The following is a 20,427-nucleotide window of genomic DNA, read 5'->3' on the forward strand; positions in this document are numbered from 1 at the left end:
CCGGCAGCTGGGGTGAGGGCTCAGTTATTCAGAAAGGAAAACTACTGGTTATTTATTTTGTTTAAAATGAGCTACTTGAACATAAGCCTGTTTTTCTACGTTATAGCACAAGTTATAAAACTCAGCTGTTCTCGGACATTAGTTAACAGTCTGGTCCTTTCATGCACCCAGGGCTATTACCACTCCAAAGTTGATTATTTTCAACTAACAGCACATCCCTTTATATGTAAAGGGTTTTGTTTCTCATATTGAGGTATTTCACCCACGTGACCAAGTCACGTGACGCAGCCATTTTGGACGGCACGCTCAAGTCCTTCAGTGCAAGGCGGTATGAGATGGTGGAGACCTTTGCACATTTTAACAAGAAAGTAAGCTGTGATTCGTGTTAAAATGGATCTGTCTTTTATCACAAACACTGTACCCAGCCTTGGTATGGAGCCCTGTTTATTTATTTCTGTCCCGTTTCTTTCTAGCCTCTGTTATTGCGTTTTATGTCTGATGTCTGCTACATGCAACCCTAGACAAATTAACACTGCCTTGTTTCACTGCTCAGATGGGTTAACAAACACTGACCCATTTACTTTTTGCTATATATTTTATCAAAATTGCGTTAACTGATAAACTAACCTGAAATGAAATGATCACTGCAAAGTCTGGAGTACTCTGTTGGCTCCCAATCCTGTCTCTTCACAGCTGCAATCCATTTGGCCCTCTTGTCTGGGTCAGTAGGAAACCGGTAGTGATGTGTCGGTCGCGAACGATCCGGTTCAAAGAGCCGGCTCTTTGAAGTGAACGACGGGAGCCGGCTCTTCGGTGGGAGCCGAATTAGTTTTTTGTCCTTAGGTGCCTCAGAGAGAGAGAGACTTTCACAAAAAAAGTTGCTGTCCGATTGCGTCTTTGTGTTGTCTATTACCATTCAAAGGAAAAAAAGGAGCATGGTGTACGCCTACTTTTTTTGGTTGGGGGGGTTGATGTCATTCACAGCTGCGAAAATACGGAAATTGGTGTAATGCTTAAAGCTGTGGAGTGCAGGGGAGAGGAGTCTGTGAGGCACCTGAGGAGGGGAAAATCAGCTGTGTATTTTATATTGGTAATATAACACAGTTTTGCATTATGTTTGTGAGAATTTATTAATTGGTAAGTAAGTTTTATTTCTATAGCTAGAACATTGTTACACTGCTATACTTTACAAAGCTTTACAATGGCTACAAAAACTAAAAAATAAAATGGAAAACATCCTATTGATAAAATATAAATAATAATGTAATTAATTAATTAGTTAATTGCAGCAATTAAATCAAAAATAAAATCTCAGGAGCCGTTTGGGAGCCGAAAGAGCCGGCTCCCGAAAAGGAGCCGAAATTCCCATCACTAGAAACCGGTAAAAGGAGCGTCCTGCACGCTGTCCCTGTCTGTTGTGGCAGCCCACAGCACAACAAGCAAACACCATGGTTATTTATAGAGTGCTTACTGACAAATTAATCTATTCTAGGTGTCTGCAACACGTTTTTTTCAAGCTGGTTCTCCCTCTCTGTCTGCAGCGTTAGTATGTAGCTTGACGTTCAAAATGGTGGACACCGGGGTGTCACGTGACCCTGTGACGTCAGGTGAAATACCTCAATAGCAATTTTTGAGCACGATCTATTAAACTATGTCTTTTTTTTTTTTTTAAATCCCCCCGCTGGCCAAAAGGCCCAAAGGGGGATTATGTCTTGGCGATGTCCATCCCAGGAAGGGTACTGCCCTTCTGAAATCAAGTCCTCTCTCAATTTTTGGAGGAATTTCATGAAACTTGACAGGATTCTTTGTGATATGTCGGTAATACCAGTATTGCAATTTCGTTCAATTCAGTCGCATTTTACCAGAGTCATGGCCTTAGCATCGATATAGTTGCCAGCGGGAGATATTGTGCTCTCGGAGCACTCTTGTTAACTTGTTTTACATTTAATGTTGCCAAATGCCTGTTGTATATCCGTTCCTGTTAAGCCAATATCTCACTGGGCTGCGACAAATTGCGAATGCCATTCGCGAGAGAGGTTCCAAAGTGTCTTGAAACATTCGCGGAGCTTCTCAAGTTCCTCGCATGAGTCGCAAAGTGTCGCTCCTTCGTCGCTGAAATTTTGAACATGTTCAAAACAAAATTTCTCTCAAAATAGGCGCAAGTGCGTCGCTGGTGTCGCAAAGCCGTCACGAACCCTTCTCAAGTCAGTTTCCGTGGGATGGGAAGTGCGAGAGGTCTGCTACAGCCTGCGACTAGTTGGAGACCCAACAATTGCGATAAAATATGCGAATATCAATTCAGTGTGATTCCAAGTGAAAATTGTCGCTAATTCACATTTTTTAATCGCAATTGTTGGGTCTCTAACTAGTCGCAGGCTGTCACAGCCCAGTGAGATACTACCCTTACTAATTACATTATAGCAGCTATAAACAACCTTTCCTTCACAAGCCTTTCTCTCTCTCTCTTTTTCCCCCCTCTTTCTGTTGGAAGAATTTCTTGATGTATAAAAAATGAAGCTTGTCTGAGAAACTGAAAGAAAAAGACCACAAACACTGCTATCCTGAAGACTTTAAGTCGCATGACAAACACCCAACCTCACTTCTGACTGTTACAAAATGCTGACATCGGAGACGTGAAATAAATGTCGCTGTTGTATTCAAGGCTTTTTCAACCTTGGAGCAGATTTTAAATGGTGCGCCACTCTTGAAATTAATATCACGGTCACGTACAGAACGAGTCAAAAGTTTGGACACAGCTGCTCATTCATATTTGGACTATTTTCTACAGTGGAGATCGATACTGAAGACGTAAACTATGAAAGAACATATGGAATGATGTGGTAAACAACAGAAGTGTCAAAAAACCAAAATTCTTCCCGGTTTAAGATTCTTCAAAGTAGCCACCGTTTACCTTGACACTTTTGCATACTATTGGCGTTATCTTAACCAGCTTCATGAGGTAGTCACCTGGAATGCTTTTCAATTAACAGGGGTGACCTGTGAAAAGTTAATTAGCGGATGAGTTTCTTGCCTTCTTAAAGTACATATCACGGGTAAATTCAGGAGCGAGATCAATGTAATTCTCCTATTTTATATTAAACGTTGGTCAAATATCTGTAACATTCTGCGCAATTTTTTTGACCTTGCGCAATACCAGAAAAATTCAGTTGAAATCAAGCCATTTGAGTTGAATTGGTCCGCCTCTGGAAAAACTTGGCATTTGGATTTCCTGGCAAACATTGATTTCCGTGACGTCACGTGCGGGACGCCTCCTTCTGAATCCTACATCAGCGCTGGTTTGTTTGAGAAAACGACCTGGTGGTTTTCTGCAAATTTCTTCAACGTTATCACGTAATTATTAAAATGGTTAACAGATGTATCGTAGGAGGGTGTAGCAACACCAATCTTGATGGGATTAGTACTCATCGTTTCCCAAAAGACCGGACAATATGAGAGAAATAGGAGCGCTTGGTCTACACAGGCTGTGCACTGAAACCATGCAAAGCTCATGCAGCCTGCTGGCGCTTCCGCAGGTAACGTCACGAATCTGGCTCCAGACTCCGTTGGGATTTTTCCAGACGCGTTTTATTTTTTTTCTGCTGTAGACAGATGACCTTGTGCAAAATTACCCTTCTGGATGAGTGTGTAAAGGGACTAAAAAAACCCACAAAACTGGTCCAGAATATGCACTTTAATGCGTTTGAGGTCAAACAGTAAATATTAGAAATACAGTAAATAGCCCTGTTCTACAACCGTAGCAATCCATATTACGTCAAGAACCGCTCAACTAAGGGTAGTATATCTGTTCGGTTTTCTGTGGTTTTGTCCCCACCGAAGAGGGCGCTAGAAGAGCGAGACTTGGGTATAACTCAGTATCCAAATGTTTTGTTTATTTTTCTCTCTTTACTTGTGACACGGCAGCAGGTTATAAACCTGTGGAAAACACCGAAGTTGTGCTATGCATTAGATGCCATAATTATATAAATAACAAATAGAAAGTCATTGTAATATAAATGAGCAATCCATATAAATACACACAAATGCATCCTTAAAGCATCAGCAAATTACTGTATAAATATCTGCAGCTTGTATAAATAATTAATCTTTAAAGCATTACCAACAAGATCCATAAACATCAACATTAGAATGCACAACAGCTAATTTGTATAACAAACAACAGACATTACACTTAATCCATTTCGTTACATACACAACACCAGAGCCATTACTACAATTATCACGTTCAAAGTAGCAGAGACAAGAACCCATTTACAAAGCCGAGTAAGTGAACCACATCTCCCATCATGCACTACTGGAAATAACTACGACTACAGCCCCCAGAATGCAACGCGAATCAGGAAGCAAAGTGCAATAGCGCTTCCATTCAAAAGTTTGTCCCGTCATCTCAGACAAGTAAACTTAAGCATTAATCGGAGGATTAAAACAACGCACTAGCCAAGCGACCATAGTGACAAAGTCATTAACTTCTGACCAGTTGAAAGACAGCAGCTGACGATCAAGCAGTTAACAACAAACCAGCGAGAGAATATTAAACCCAGCACCTTACCGGTGATGTGCGTCGCTCTTCCAGCATGCAATTGGATTTTGTCTCTGTGCGTGCTCGCTCCCATTTATCAACACATTTCACGGAATATTACCAGCCAACGGCAAGCCAAAACACCAAACCAGGTGAGTGTCCCCACCCACCTAATCAGCTGAGCAGCATTACTTGTGATCACCCATGTGTTGACGTTTTCTACCCTCCACCAAAATGACAGTGCGCAAAACAATATCACTGGGCTGCGACAGCCCGCGACTAGTTGGAGATGCAACGATTGCGATAAAATATGCGAATTAGCTACAGTTTTTACTTTGAATCACACTGAATTGATATTTGCATATTTTACCGCAATTGTTGCGTCTCCAACTAGTCGCAGGCTGTTGTAGCCCGGCTTTTCCTCGGCAGGCAGGGTAGTAGAGGAAGCCTCACGGAAACTGACTTGAGAAGCGTTCGCGACGGCTTTGCGACACCAGCAACGCACTTGCGGCTATTTTGAGAGAAACTTTGTCGCACTAATTTTTTGAACACGTTCAAAATTTCAGCGACGAAGGAGCGACACTTTGCGACTCCTCCTGCGAGGAAATCGAGAAGCCCCGCAAATGTTTCAAGACACTTTTGAAACTCTCTTGCGAATGACGTTCGCAAGCTGTCGCAGCCCAGTGAGATGCTAGCTTAAGTAAAGAGAAGCGACATCTGTCATTACTTTCATACATGAAGTGACCTTTTTCTTTACAGCCCCGATTCCAAAAAAGTTGGGACAAAGTACAAATTGTAAATAAAAATGGAATGCAATGATTTGGAAGTTTCAAAATTCCATATTTTATTCAGAATAGAACATAGATGACGTATCAAATGTTGAAACTGAGAAAATGTATCATTTAAAGAGAAAAATTAGGTGATTTTAAATTTCATGACAACAACACATCTCAAAAAAGTTGGGACAAGGCCATGTTTACCACTGTGAGACATCCCCTTTTCTCTTTACAACAGTCTGTAAACGTCTGGGGACTGAGGAGACAAGTTGCTCAAGTTTAGGGATAGGAATGTTAACCCATTCTTGTCTAATGTAGGATTCTAGTTGCTCAACTGTCTTAGGTCTTTTTTGTCGTATCTTCCGTTTTATGATGCGCCAAATGTTTTCTATGGGTGAAAGATCTGGACTGCAGGCTGGCCAGTTCAGTACCCGGACCCTTCTTCTACGCAGCCATGATGCTGTAATTGATGCAGTATGTGGTTTGGCATTGTCATGTTGGAAAATGCAAGGTCTTCCCTGAAAGAGACGTCGTCTGGACGGGAGCACATGTTGCTCTAGAACCTGGATATACCTTTCAGCATTGGTGATGTCTTTCCAGATGTGTAAGCTGCCCATGCCACATGCACTAATGCAACCCCATACCATCAGAGATGCAGGCTTCTGAACTGAGCGCTGATAACAACTTGGGTCGTCCTTCTCCTCTTTAGTCCGAATGACACGGCGTCCCTGATTTCCATAAAGAACTTCAAATTTTGATTCGCCTGACCACAGAACAGTTTTCCACTTTGCCACAGTCCATTTTAAATGAGTCTTGGCCCAGAGAAGACGTCTGCGCTTCTGGATCATATTTAGATACGGCTTCTTCTTTGAACTATAGAGTTTTAGCTGGCAACGGCGGATGGCACGGTGAATTGTGTTCACAGATAATGTTCTCTGGAAATATTCCTGAGCCCATTTTGTGATTTCCAATACAGAAGCATGCCTGTATGTGATGCAGTGCCATCTAAGGGCCCGAAGATCACGAGCACCCAGTATGGTTTTCCGGCCTTGACCCTTACGCACAGAGATTCTTCCAGATTCTCTGAATCTTTTGATGATATTATGCAGTGTAGATGATGATATGTTCAAACTCTTTGCAATTGTACACTGTCGAACTCCTTTCTGATATTGCTCCACTATTTGTCGGCGCAGAATTAAGGGGGTTGGTGATCCTCTTCCCATCTTTACTTCTGAGAGCCGCTGCCACTCCAAGATGCTCTTTTTATACCCAGTCATGTTAATGACCTATTGCCAATTGACCTAATGAGTTGCAATTTGGTCCTCCAGCTGTTCCTTTTTTGTACCTTTTAACTTTTCCAGCCTCTTATTGCCCCGTCCCAACTTTTTGTCATGAAATTTCAAAATGTCTCACTTTCGACATTTGATATGTTGTCCATGTTCTATTGTGAATACAATATCAGTTTTTGAGATTTTGTAAATTATTGCATTCCGTTTTTATTTACAATTTGTACTTTGTCCCAACTTTTTTGGAATCGGGATTGTATTTTTATGAATGAAAAAACTATTGAACTAGGAGGCGTGTCCAGACTTTTTTGACTGGCAGTGTATATGAATGCACTGTAGTTTCATATTAACGGGAGGTCGTATTACACGTTTCCTCATCACAGTGCACGGTCATGTGTGTATCATCACTGCCCTAATATGAGTGTTAAATTGTGGGATTTACAGTCTGTCGTTTGTGCAGGTGAAGCTGCGATACGCTGTGGGATCAGTGATCGAGAGGACAAATTGTGCAGCTTCGCTAAAAAAGCTCTTCACATCCAACTGGACAGGTGGGAGCCAAGCTGCACGTCTACATTCTCCTCAAAGCCATTCAGTTTGGGAATACCGTTTGTACATTAAAATCGGAAACACCGAAATACTTCTACACCTCAATAGACATGGATTTCTCTTGCTCAGAGCAGTATGAACCTAATTTGTGTGCAGCCTCCCCGAGGTGCCGGCGCTGGTGGACGTGCCGTGTGTGTCGGCGCAGTTGGACGACTCGTTGTTGTGCGTGATGCAGGACAGAGCGGCGCGTCACGGGAGTGTCTCGTCACACCCGCCTGTACAGATCGAGGAGCTGGTTGAGAGAGCGGGCGGAGTGTTGGTGCGCTGGAGCAAGGTAACCACTATGAGAGTCAACACTGTGTGGTGATGACGTGTGTTTTGTATATGTGTTATGATTATTTTTTGCGTGTCTGCGTGTAGGTGGACGAGGACTTCTTCCCTCAGGAGTACAGACTGCAGTACAGACGCAGTAGCTCCACCCACTACGAAGACGCTTACATCGGGAACGAGTGCGAGTTTCTGCTGCTACACCTGGACCCTCATACGGATTACCTGTTCCGAGTGTGTGCGCGCGGCGAAGGACGCACTGAATGGAGCCCGTGGAGCGTCCCACAAACCGGATACACAACGCTCACAGCGCACGGTACGTATACAGTGGACATAACGTATACAGCTATCTGTTATCACCCAAATGAGGATGGGTTCCCTTTTGAGTCTGGTTTCTCTCGAGGTTTGTTTGAGGGAGTTTTTCCCTTGCCACCGTCACCACATGCTTGCTCATTGGGGATAAATTAGCTCATGTTTCAAGTCTTTAATTTTCTGTAAAGCTGCTTTGCGACAACGATGTCTATTGTTAAAAGCGCGATACAAATAAATTTGACTTGATTTAAAAAAAAAAGTTGACACATCCTTGCTAAAATGTTTTGAGGAAAAAAAAAACAAAAACTTACTCTAGGTTTCATAAGTGCACAAAACTTGCAGGATTTTTTATTTTTTTTAAATAAAACACTGGTTTGGGTTGACTCAAAACCAACGAGACCACGGCTTCACAAACTTTTTGCAGCCAGAGACCCCTTCCAGAGTAAAAAGAGTTCCCAAGGACGCCCTTTATAGGGGTGTTCACACGGCAACTTTTACTCCGGTGTAGCACCGTGGCTGCCCCGGTAGAGCGTTCACACGGTACAAAGTTATACCGGTGTAGCCCCTGAAAGCTGCTTAAACCGGTGCAAATCTAACCCTGCTCGGGAGGTGGTTGAAGAAATTTACTCCGGAGTAAATGCTAGTTTGCGGGGCAGCACCGATATAAAATGGGACGTCTGAACGCTACAGGGGTAGACTCGCTACGTGTGAGGAGAGTTGATTACATACGGGCATTGCATAATCTGCATCCTGGTATTTTGCGCTTCCAAAATGGCGAATATCAACAACAACAACAGAACTGCGTGTCTTCCAGTGTTGCCAGATTGGGCGGTTTTAAGTGCATTTAGGCGGATTTGAACATATTTTGGGCTGGAAAACGTCAGCAGTATCTGGCAACACTGGTGTCTTCATTCACGTTGTTTTCCCGGCGCTTGGTGATGCCGTGACAACCGGGAAAAGGAAGTACATTTTCACGCGTGCGCATATTTCATTTCCGCATTATTACTATCGTATAGCACGGTCGCAAAAACTGCCGTGTGAACGCAAGCGGGGCTGCACCGGTGTTAACACGCTTCTCTCTAGTAAGCAGGGTTGTGACGTGTGAACGCTCCACAAAATTTACACCGGTGTAAGATATATCGCAACAAAATACATCGGTGCAGCATCGATGCAAATATGTGCCGTGTGAACAGCCCTTATGATCCGTGCCTGCGCAGATGTGTGACTTTCACATGAATCGTATGAATTTGTTCGAGCTCTTTCGTCCGAAATCTTGCACTGATCCGGATGTGGATTTGAAACCGTGTGCAGCGGCAGTTTGAGCAAGATGACTCTAGGGATCGGCTTGAGCTAAATATAAACTGGTGAAAGCAGCGGGCAGATTAAATAAATTATATGAGAAGAAAACATGTTACAAAAGCATTTGTTTATGAGGCATTTATAAACAATACAGTATGTAGAAGTAAATTAGGATTAAGTGTAGTAATAATTAATAATAATATAAATAAGCTTTCTCCTGATGTACTGTTGTGTGCAGAGTGGAGTGCTGGTGTGGACGGCTACATTCTGAGCAGCAGGAGGAACATGGCCCTGCGCAGTGACTCGTCTTCATCAGGCTGCGCGTCCGTGCTTTACTCCAACTCTCCGTCATACTTCTGCGGACAAACGCTCACCTTCAAGTACGACCTTCGGCACTGCCGAGCCGTTTTTATTCCATCGCTTCGAAAACGCCGACCCAGCACATCGTACAGACAACATCATTACAATTTAAATTCGCTCGTTTCAGGAAAAATCCGCCCTGAAACGCATGAAATTTGACTCTTTGGAATCTGATTTGCTTGAGTAGAGTGTATTAGAGGTGAGAGAGCTGGGCAGACTAAAGCCCTGCTGCATCGCTCTCTTGAAGTAGAGCATCAAGGTGGATTTTTTTCCTTTAGTATTCAAATACATACTGTGTTAAATCTATCTCGTTAATGAGGTGAGAATAGTTCAGTTTAATCAGTGCTACTAGAAGTAACTGGTTGCTCATTACTTTTTAAAATTTTTTATATAAGTGCTGTCAAGCGATTAAAATATTTAATCGCGATTAATGTCGCGACTGTCATAGTTAACTCGCGATTAATCGCAATTTAATCGCACATTTTTGTCACATGAAAAACCATGTAATTCTCTTATCAGCATAAAAAAGTGAATGGGCTTGCTCACCGTTCGAACTACGGGGGTACTCGGGGGATCCGAGATCCCCTGAAACAGACATGAGATCCCTTGAAAACATGATTTGGGAAATGTTGGGGGGTCTCTAAAATATTGGCAAAATGATGTTTATTGACATAGCAATCGTGTGTAACGGGAAGCATTTGCATATCCGAAGTGAGCGCGTTATGGAGATCCGCGCTCTGATAAGAGCGCAAGCACCACCCCCCCCCCCAAGGGAAAAAAAGGGACCCCCTGAAAATATCGGCATAGTTCGAACACTGGTTGTACCAATGTTTTTTTTTTATTGCAGAGCATAACACGTCTTGTCACAGCCACTGCAAAGTGGGGCTGGAGCCGCCGATGGGAAAACGAAACCTAAGCCGAGCACCGTGGCTCTTCGGGGGAGGGCAGAGAACTCTGGCTGTGCGGGGCGTGGCATTACAGTCTAGCTGCTATCGTTTTTCTAAGCAAAGTCTCTGTTCCAAGTTCCTGGCAGTTTCAAAAGCTTATGAAAAACCTACATCATGTCTCAGAGCGTTAATCTCGCGATAAAAAAAATTATCGCCGTTAAAATTGAGTCAAGTTAACGCGTTAATAACGCGACATTTTTGACAGCACTAATATACACACACAGTTGTGTTCAAAATAATAGCAGTGTGTTTAAAAATGTGAGTAAAGCTCAAAATCCTTATAATAGTTTATTTCCATGCATTGGGAACACTGCACATTATATTCTACATCAAAACATGAAGAAAAATGTATAAATATTTTAATTACTTTACAGAAAATGAAGAAAAATGAACATTGGGCTGTTCAAAAAAATAGCAGTGTCTGCATTTTTCATTACAAACTCCAAATATTGACTGTATAAACTGAAAAAATCTTAAGGATTTAGTATTCCTGTGAATCACTAAACTAATATTTTAGTTGTATAACCACGGTTTCTGAGAACTTCTGGCACCTGTGAACAGGTATTCCAGCCCAGGATGATTTGACAACATTCCACAATTCCTCTGCATTTCTTGGTTTTGCCTCAGAAACAGCATTTTTGATGTCACCCCACAAGTTTTCTATCGGATTAAGGTCCGGGGATTGGGCTGGCCACTCCATGACTTTCATTTTGTTGGTCTTGAACCCTGATGCCGCTCGCTTACTGGTGTGTTTGGGGTCGTTGTCTTGTTGAAACACCCATTTCAAGGGCATTTCCTCTTCAGCATAAGGCAACATGACCTCCTCAAGTATTTTGATATATGCAAACTGATCCATGATCCCTGGTATGCGATAAATGGGCCCAACACCATAGTAAGAGAAACATTCCCATATCATGATGCTTGCACCACCATGCTTCACTGTCTTCAGAGTGTACTGTGGCTTGAATTCAGTGTTTGGGGGTCGTCTGAGAAACTGTCTGCGGCTCTTGGACCCAAAAAGAACAATTTTACTTTCATCAGTCCACAAAATGTTTTTCCATTTCTCTTTAGCGCAGTCGATGTGTTCTTTGGCAAATTGTATCCTCTTCAGCACGTCTTTTTTTTTTTTAACAGTGGAACTTTGCGGGAGCTTCTTGCCGATAGATTAGCTTCACACAGGCATCTTCTAATTGTCACAGTACTCACAGGTAACTTCAGACTGTCTTTGATCACCCTGGAGCTGATCATTGGCTGAGTCTTTGCCATTCTGGCTATTCTTCGACCCATTCGAATGGTAGTCTTCTGTTTTCTTCCACGTCTCTCTGGCTTTGCTGTCCATTTTAAAGCACTGGAGATCATTTTAGCCGAGCAGCCCATCATTTTCTGCACTTCTTTACAGTATACGTTTTACCTCTCCAATCAACGTTTTAATCAAAGCACACTGTTCTTCTGAACAATGTCTGGAACGACCCATGTTTCTCAGGTTTTCAGAGAGAAATGCATGTACAACATGTGCTGGCTTCATCCTTAAATTAGGGCCACCTGAATGACATCTGTTTTTTCACAGAATGAATGACCTCACTAATTAAACTCCACACTGCTATTATTTTGAACACGTCCCTTTCACTTAATTATTCGATTACACAGACTCAGGAGCATGCATATCATGAATGTTGGGTCTGTTGGTTTTCTATGACTCTACTACACCTACTGGTAAATTACTTGCCATGTAGTAATACAATTTCCACCAAAAACAGTGATTGATCTGGTTCATCGTGTTGGACTGCTATTATTTTGAACACAAGTGTATATTCAATTATAAAAATCTTCAAAATGCACCTCCTGACATTTTCTTAATGGTGTACGGTATGTGTGTGTAGGATTACAGCGGCCGGGCAGATGGATAAGCGTGACAGTATGGGTGTGTGCGTGGATAAACGCAGTGAATCAGAATCTCTGCAGAGGGACCAGGCTGTCTGTATCTCTACTAACGGTATGTCTGATCTGATACGTCTATAAATGGAACATGGTCATGATTTTTCCCATGAGCCCAGTAAATCAATGTTTATTTTGTTCTAGTATTCTGCTTCCCCATAAATAACCACCATTTCCTCGTATTTGGATTTGACGTGGCAGTTAAGCTAAAAACGAAATGTTTACGATGGAGCTATGAGGCTAACTCGTAGCTAACGTGTAGCTAAGAACTGAGAGAAGCTTCTGCTTGTCGTGGTTCTTGGTGACTGGATTTGTTATGGAGTGAGGACACAAGTAAATCATTGACTTAGCACTGATCATAGTCTTCCAAAATATACCGTGTATATTTAGATTATATACATTTCAAGCCGGCGGCACGGTGGTGTAGTGGTTAGCGCTGTCGCCTCACGGCAAGAAGGTCCTGGGTTCGAGCCCCGTGGCCGGCGAGGGCCTTTCTGTGCGGAGTTTGCATGTTCTCCCCGTGTCCGCGTGGGTTTCCTCCGGGTGCTCCGGTTTCCCCCACAGTCCAAAGACATGCAGGTTAGGTTAACTGGTGACTCTAAATTGAGCGTAGGTGTGAATGTGAATGTGAATGGTTGTCTGTGTCTATGTGTCAGCCCTGTGATGACCTGGCGACTTGTCCAGGGTGTACCCCGCCTTTCGCCCGTAGTCAGCTGGGATAGGCTCCAGCTTGCCTGCGACCCTGTAGAAGGATAAAGCGGTTAGAGATAATGAGATGAGAATGAGACATTTCAAGCCCTGATTTGTTCAATTCCAACAATCAAATTTAAAATAAAACCCATCTGAAGCAGTGAACATGCGCAGTGAGCAATGAGCGCGTGCACATACCTAGAGCAGCGGGCAGCTGGGTGATTCTCATGAAGACCTTCACATTAACCAAGTTTTTCACCTCATTTCAGTATTTTTTCAAGTTGAGAGCCTAAAATAGAGTGTGAACTTTACTATGTTGATCTTTTTTTAATGGAAAAATATTTTAATGGAATTTTATTCTTATTTGAGGCTTACATGATCCAGAATAATTCTCATCACCATTGCAGTAAATGATGAAGCTAGATCATGAGTTAAAAACATTTTTTGACAATTTATTTCATATTTCCACAAAATATCCCATTAAATGAACAGCACAGTCCATGACAATTACTTTATATATATATTTTTTTTGACATTTATTGCCCTCACAGTGCATGGTAATGAGAATATTGAGTAACGGTAATGAGATACTCTTGGCTAATTTCACAAATAACCTGAAATGCTAGCAACCTATAACTTTGCCACATGTTAAAGCCTTATATTGTGATAATAATTAAAATATTTTTTATTTTTAAAAGTAATTAGTATTAAACCAGAACGGTAATGATAAGACAGTGTAACTGAGGACAGATTTAGCAACATTAACACAGATATCAAAGTAAGAGAAGAGTGAGCAACTGACCTTGTGTCCATTTTGAATCTTGTATCTGAAGTGATGCATCATGGGATAGCTGATCAATTTAAAGGCACGGTGTACTTTTTATAGGGGGTGAAATCATGAAACGGTAATGAGAAACATTTGGTGCAGACACAGTTATTTTGTTTAAAATCAAGTACCTTTTTTTGTTCAACACAAAAAATAATATTATGCATAAATATAGATGTTTCAAAATAACTTTACACTTTTTTTTTATTCAATTAGGAATTTTTATATGATTTAAAGTAAACATTAAAAAAGGGATGCAGACACATAACGGTAATGAGAATTTCCATAGACTTTTGTTTAGTTGATATAAAAATTAGTTTATATGATGATGAAAACCATTTGTCCATACAGTGCTCCCTATTTTCTTTACACAAAATATCAGCGTTTATGTGGATTAAGTATTGATTTTGGAAAATGCGTCCTGGACACGTTCACTGCAGCTTCATGAGAATCAACCAGCTGTGCTACAGCGCCCGGGGAGCAGTTGGGAGTTAGGTGCCTTGGTCAAGGGCACTTCAGCCCAACCTCAGGGTGAAGCTGCCCCATGTTAACCTAACCACATGTCTTTGGACTGTGGGGGAAACTGGAGCGACTGGAGGAAACCCAGGGGTGAGAACATGCAAACTCGACACAGAAAGGCTGCCGTCGGCCACTGGGCTTGAACCCAGAGCCTTCTTGCTGTGAGGCGACAGTGCTAACCACTCCACCACCGTATCCACTGGCTGTCCTGCTAACTGAAACACTCCTTGAAAATGCTCCAAGTCCATTTTGTTCGCCGTGTTTGCACAAGGTGAATCATGTTGTGCGTGTGAAATCGACTCCAAAGCTCGGGCTTGACTCTTCATGCTTTCCTGGAGTCAGAGACTCTTTTTGGGAATCAACTCTCAGCACATTCAATGCGAACTGAAAACAGGAAGATGATGATTTGACGCACAGCCCACGTTAAAAATATACACCGTCAGCGGTGAACAAATTTATAAATATCTTCACTTGTCTACTTCTTCAATGTGCTCCCAAGTCCCATCTTTTGGTTGCTTGCTTCCTAATCTACTCAGCTGAAAAATGATAGCCAATGGATTGTGGCCAGCTCGTTCAGTGCATTAATACAGACACAAAAGAGTCTACAAACAAGTATAGAAAACCTGAATAGGTAATGAATAATAGCCTGGACATGGATCATCTCTTTGTCCTGAGCACTCAGGCTAGTGATTTTGTCCACTTTTCATTGTGTTGTGAAAATGAAACCGCGGAGCAGGGTCAAAAACAGTTTGGCTACTTCAGCTGGTCTAAATCCCGTGCAGCTACCAATGCTAACTAGCTATCGCTGACAGTTCTCATTGAAGAACCCATGAGCTGAAGTTGATTTGCGCCTGTGAGAACGGTCAAGAGTGCCTTTGCTGCGCTGTTTTTCTTTCTAATGAGCTCTCATGAGCTTTTCAGCTGATCGTTACCTCTGGTGTTAGCTAGCTTTATGTACTTTTCTGTCAAGGCGGTTCAGCTAGAGCAGTGCTCGACCTGGCTCTGATAAAAAGTTATCTACTTGATTTGATTTTAATGCAAAATCAGACAAAATAATATACTTGTGTATTACTGAAACGACGGCTGAAACAATTATTCTTTCGTCATGTTCGAGATATTTTTAGATAAAAATAAAAATCGACTGTTTCACCATTAAGCCTCTTTATGTATGTATTTTGAGTTTTGTTTTCACGTATTAATAGTTTTCCTGGCAGCTGAAAAATTTCTTTTTTTTTTACCTGTTATTAAATACTGCATTCCAAACTCGACTATTTATTATTCCATCTGTTTTGCAGGTGCTGTGTTTGTTAACGGGAAAGAAATGACCAATCAGCTTCCAGCGGTCACCATCGGCTCAGCTATCACCTTCGACATGGAGGTGGTCAACGTTTTTCCTGCGAACAACAACCCAAGCGACGTGAACAGCTTCAAGCTGCGGGTTACGATTGGTTCGGGGAGTCGGGAGGTGGTTTTTGATTGGCTGCTCGACCAAGTCATGGACTGCCTCTTCTTCGGTTGTTCCTTCACACAGCCGGGGTGGAAAGTGCTGGTTTTCTGATGCGCTTTTGTTCTATTTGTATCTTGTCAAAGCTGTTTACAGTGTTTCCTCACACACACACACACACACACACACACACACGTTTTGTCACAAAGTAGAGTTGTTTTTGTATTACAGTCTAGCACTTAACTGCCATGTTAAATCTTGAACCCCTACTACTTTTTTTTATTGCAACACCAAGCACATTAACTTTTTTTTTTTAACCTTTTCTGGAGTGGGCTACTGGGTGATGTAAAGGAATCAAGTTTAACCGAGTTGTAAAGTTGAGTGGTTTATCAATACCAGGACTGTAAAGAAAAGTTCTTGCCCTGTTAACACATGACTAAGGAAATGTGCTGCATAGTTGCCTTTATCGTAAATGCTAACATCATCTAGCTGTAAGATTTAGCTAAATGTTTTACAGAAAAGCTACATCCACCACTAACCCTACCATGGCAAGTTTGCTGAAGTTATCATAAGATGCGATTGTTGGCTCAGCTGACCAGAGCCTCCTTCCTGGGAGATTTTGTGCCATGACCTTGCCATACTGGTCAGCTATGACATCACATATACACTACCGTTCAAAAGTTTGGGGTCACCCAGACAATTTTGTGTTTTCCATGAAAAGTCACACTTTTATTTACCACCATAAGTTGTAAAATGAATAGAAAATACAGTCAAGACATTCTTCTGGCCATTTTGAGCATTTAATCGACCCCACAAATGTGATGCTCCAGAAACTCAATCTGCTCAAAGGAAGGTCAGTTTTATAGCTTCTCTAAAGAGCTCAACTGTTTTCAGCTGTGCTAACATGATTGTACAAGGGTTTTCTAATCATCCATTAGCCTTCTGAGGCAATGAGCAAACACATTGTACCATTAGAACACTGGAGTGAGAGTTGCTGGAAATGGGCCTCTATACACCTATGGAGATATTGCACCGAAAACCAGACATTTGCAGCTAGAATAGTCATTTACCACATTAGCAATGTATAGAGTGGATTTCTGATTAGTTTAAAGTGATCTTCATGGAAAAGAACAGTGCTTTTCTTTCAAAAATAAGGACATTTCAAAGTGACCCAAAACTTTTGAACGGTAGTGTATACTATATCACTCCCAGGGCTACCTACACTGTTTTTACACAAAAGGTCCCATACAATCAACAAGCACAGGTCAGAGGTCGACATCACCCAGGCTCAGCGAAAGGAAAGCGGTCTGTATACGCCTTATGTTTATCCAACGATGACAATTTTGACCAGGAACGCTCATTCAGAGGTTAAAAGAAATCCAAGACACAATTTATTAAGAAACCGTCCTGAAGAGAAGTACGACTAATAAAAAGAATAATGACCTGATATTATTATCCAAATAAGATTTCAAAGGTTAAATGAATTATTTTCAACTATTAGGGTGTGTGCCTGAAAAGAGTACGTCAACGTTTGCACTGTTCTCTTAGTAACAGGTGTGTTTGAGGTTTTTCTAGATTTGGGGGGGAAAAAAAAAAAAAAAAGTGTTGATGTGCAGACTTGAATTGCACAGCATGCTGGTTTACCACATGAACTCAGATACAGATCTGAGAGGTTGCTTCCTTTTCTTTCTCTCTCTCTAATGAGCTTCTGAAGTAATGAGGATTTTCCTCCCCATGCGATTGCTGGTTTACGGTTATTTAGCACAAGTTCTAAAAAGTCTCTTAGAACAACTCTAAGTTCTTTAGCACAAGATCCAAGAACACTTAACGTTGCTGAGATTCCAATCGAAAACGAGCTTATAGATTTCCCTACGCCGCCATCTTGAAACCGGCATGTCTGATTTCGCCCGTATGTTCGTCACCAATCCTCCCTCCAAATTATTTAAACACAGCACGTACCCCAACACCGTACACTGCTACAGCAGAAATGCTAGCTTCCAGTCCCTAAGCAATCATAATAAACCCCTTCCTACATCAAGAGGAGTATTTTTTTTTTCCGATTATCGTGATCATAATCCAGAGTTGTGCCAAGAGAGTTTAGAACTTGTGCTAAAAGACTTTTGTGCAAAATAACCGGATACCCGATTGCTAATCTCTGGGATCGGGATTGAAATGAAACTGATGCAAAGCAAATATGAATGTCATGTTGCTTTCAACTGTTAATCTGTATCTTACTACTTAAAACATAGGGCAAAGTTGTACACCGTAATACGTACATACCATTTTAAACAAACCTTAATTTTGATTACAAACTTTTTTTTTTTTAAATGAGAAATAGTTACTTGTACATCTTGATTGATGGTCGTTGCTCCTCTAAATTCTTACATTTCGCAAAAGAAAGGGGGCAACAAATTGTCCTGACCACTTACTACAGCGACCTACTGTCCAAAAATGAAATGACAAAACTTAAATTACAAGCTTGCTAACTCGCTAGCTGAGAAAAGCAGTGCGATTTCATTAGCTGTCTTTTATAGAATGAGGAGTCAAGAGAATAAAACCCAATTTGAACACACACCAACACTACTCAGCGAGTCAGTATTGGGAGAACAAAACATTTCAGTTATAAAAAGGTACTTAGATATTCTAATACTATTGAACATGTAACCAGACACGTCGCACCACTTCTCAAACTGTGATGGTTCAGTGAATTTTTATCTTCTTTGTACCTCATTTGTGTGTGTGCCTTCTGAAAACGCCTGTTAGAGCACAGCAGAATATTTGCCAATAATTAATAAACAATTTCAAATCTATTTGATTTGTACAGTGGTTTTAACAGTAGACATTACCACAAAGCAGCTTTACAAGAAAGTGGCATAGAAAAACTCCGCCTGAGAAAGAAACCTGAAGAGAAACCCTTGTGGGATCTTTACAAGAGTTAAGACAGACTAAACAGTACCGAGTGTGTTGAAAGGATGTTCACCGTGAGCATATTGTGAATAGGAGGCCTGGACTTTGGCCTTAGGCCCTGTCCACACGGCAACGGATTCAGGTGACTCCGATACAATTGCTTATCGTTTATGCCTGGCGTCCACACGGCACCGGCGTTTTGGGTGCCCAAAACGCAATCTTTTTGAGAACGGGTTCCAGAGTGGAAAGATCTGGCAACGTTGCCGTTGTGAAGTCGTCTGGATGAGTAGAACGGATTTGTTTATGATGACGTCACAACCACATGACTGTGAGTGCTTCACGCCAGGTAGAAGTGTAACGAACTCGATGCGAGTTGTCAACAAATCCTATAACTTGGTTCATGAAACGCGCTTACAGAATATTTTCACTGTGAATATTTATTGTGTAATGGTGCAAAGTGAGAGAGACTCTGCCCTTAGGGCAGAGTCAATCTCGCCAGCAAAAATAGGGAAAAAAAAGGAGCGATCTCACCTCTTCAGATGTTGGTTTAAGTCCTACAATACATTCCTCAAAAAGGGCGTAGAAGAGCAAATTAATCCATCAACGTGTAGCATTCAATTTATTCGGACCATTAAAGACGCCGCCTTCCGCGTAGAATCATACGTCATCCTCGCCGCCATATTGGATAGGTCAAAGCGGAGAATAAAGATTCATGTGCTGCGTTTAACTGTACCAACAGGTTTATCGTCCAAACGAGATCACATGGGATTACCTTTCACAGGTGAGAAACAACAAATTAATCCATCAACGTGTAGCATTCAATTTATTCCGGACCATTAAAGACGCCGCCTTCCGCGTAGAATCATACGTCATCCTCGCCGCCATATTGGATAGGTCAAAGCGGAGAATAAAGATTAGCTGCGTTTAACTGTACCAACAGGTTTACCGTCCAAACGAGATCACATGGGATTACCTTTCACAGGTGAGACTGGAAAAATACTTTTCATTGTATTTGGTCATTATAATGTAATTTTACGAACAGATTTTCCTGACTTTGTGGCTAATATGAAGTCCCGCGCATAATAGTTTATGCGCATGCGTCCTTACTACTTCTATTGTTCTGGTGTCTCCGAAGGGACCGTCTTACAGCGCCCCTAGAGGTGTGGCATGTGTATTGCATCGTTTTCAGCAAGCGTTGCGTTGCCATATGGACGCAATATATTTTTAAATAACATCTCGTTGCCGTTGTCGTGTGGATGTAGCCTTAGATCAGGGGTGTCAAACCTGATCCATAAAGGGCCGTGTGGCTGCAGGTTTTCATTCCAGCCATGCAGCAGCACCCTGATTTGGCTTATTCAATCAACTGACACACCCACCCTTTAATCAAGGGTGGGTGTGGCTGCAAGTATTTGACTGTGTGAAGACAGTTCAGTTGATTGAATGAGCCAAGTCAGGTGTGCTGCTGCATGGCTGGAATGAAAACCTGCAGCCACAAGGCCCTTTCTGGATCAGGTTTGACACCCCTGCCTTAGATGGTACAAATCAACAGTATGCTGGTGAGGTTGATCACTGAAGCAAGTCATAGATGCTCAAGAAGGCAACGAGACTTGCATGAAATCCTTGAAGACGTTTTCACCTCTCCTCCGACAGGCTTCTTCGGTTCTGACGAGTGAAGAGTTCCAGGTATTCATGTTCAAGTGGACCAGAAGCAACCGT

At 41.9% G+C, this 20,427-nt stretch overlaps 2 protein-coding genes across 2 annotated transcripts in view; one reads left to right on the forward strand and one right to left on the reverse strand.

Moving 5' to 3' along the window:
* Nucleotides 1-18,614, forward strand: part of crlf3 (cytokine receptor-like factor 3) — a 48,996-nt gene extending 30,382 nt beyond the window's left edge. The window contains exons 4-9 of the mRNA XM_060901308.1: nucleotides 7,060-7,147; nucleotides 7,302-7,479; nucleotides 7,566-7,788; nucleotides 9,322-9,463; nucleotides 12,271-12,383; nucleotides 15,656-18,614. Of these exons, the coding sequence (XP_060757291.1) occupies nucleotides 7,060-7,147; nucleotides 7,302-7,479; nucleotides 7,566-7,788; nucleotides 9,322-9,463; nucleotides 12,271-12,383; nucleotides 15,656-15,918 (1,007 nt within the window). The 3' untranslated portion in view covers nucleotides 15,919-18,614. The remainder of the gene's footprint in view (nucleotides 1-7,059; nucleotides 7,148-7,301; nucleotides 7,480-7,565; nucleotides 7,789-9,321; nucleotides 9,464-12,270; nucleotides 12,384-15,655) is intronic.
* The window catches only part of suz12a (SUZ12 polycomb repressive complex 2 subunit a), a 125,730-nt gene that overhangs the window by 19,432 nt on the left and 85,871 nt on the right, over nucleotides 1-20,427 (reverse strand). The window lies entirely within an intron of this gene.

The sequence above is a fragment of the Neoarius graeffei genome, chromosome 20 (genome assembly GCF_027579695.1).
Source record: "Neoarius graeffei isolate fNeoGra1 chromosome 20, fNeoGra1.pri, whole genome shotgun sequence".
In the NCBI taxonomy this organism is placed as follows: Eukaryota; Metazoa; Chordata; class Actinopteri; order Siluriformes; family Ariidae; genus Neoarius; species Neoarius graeffei.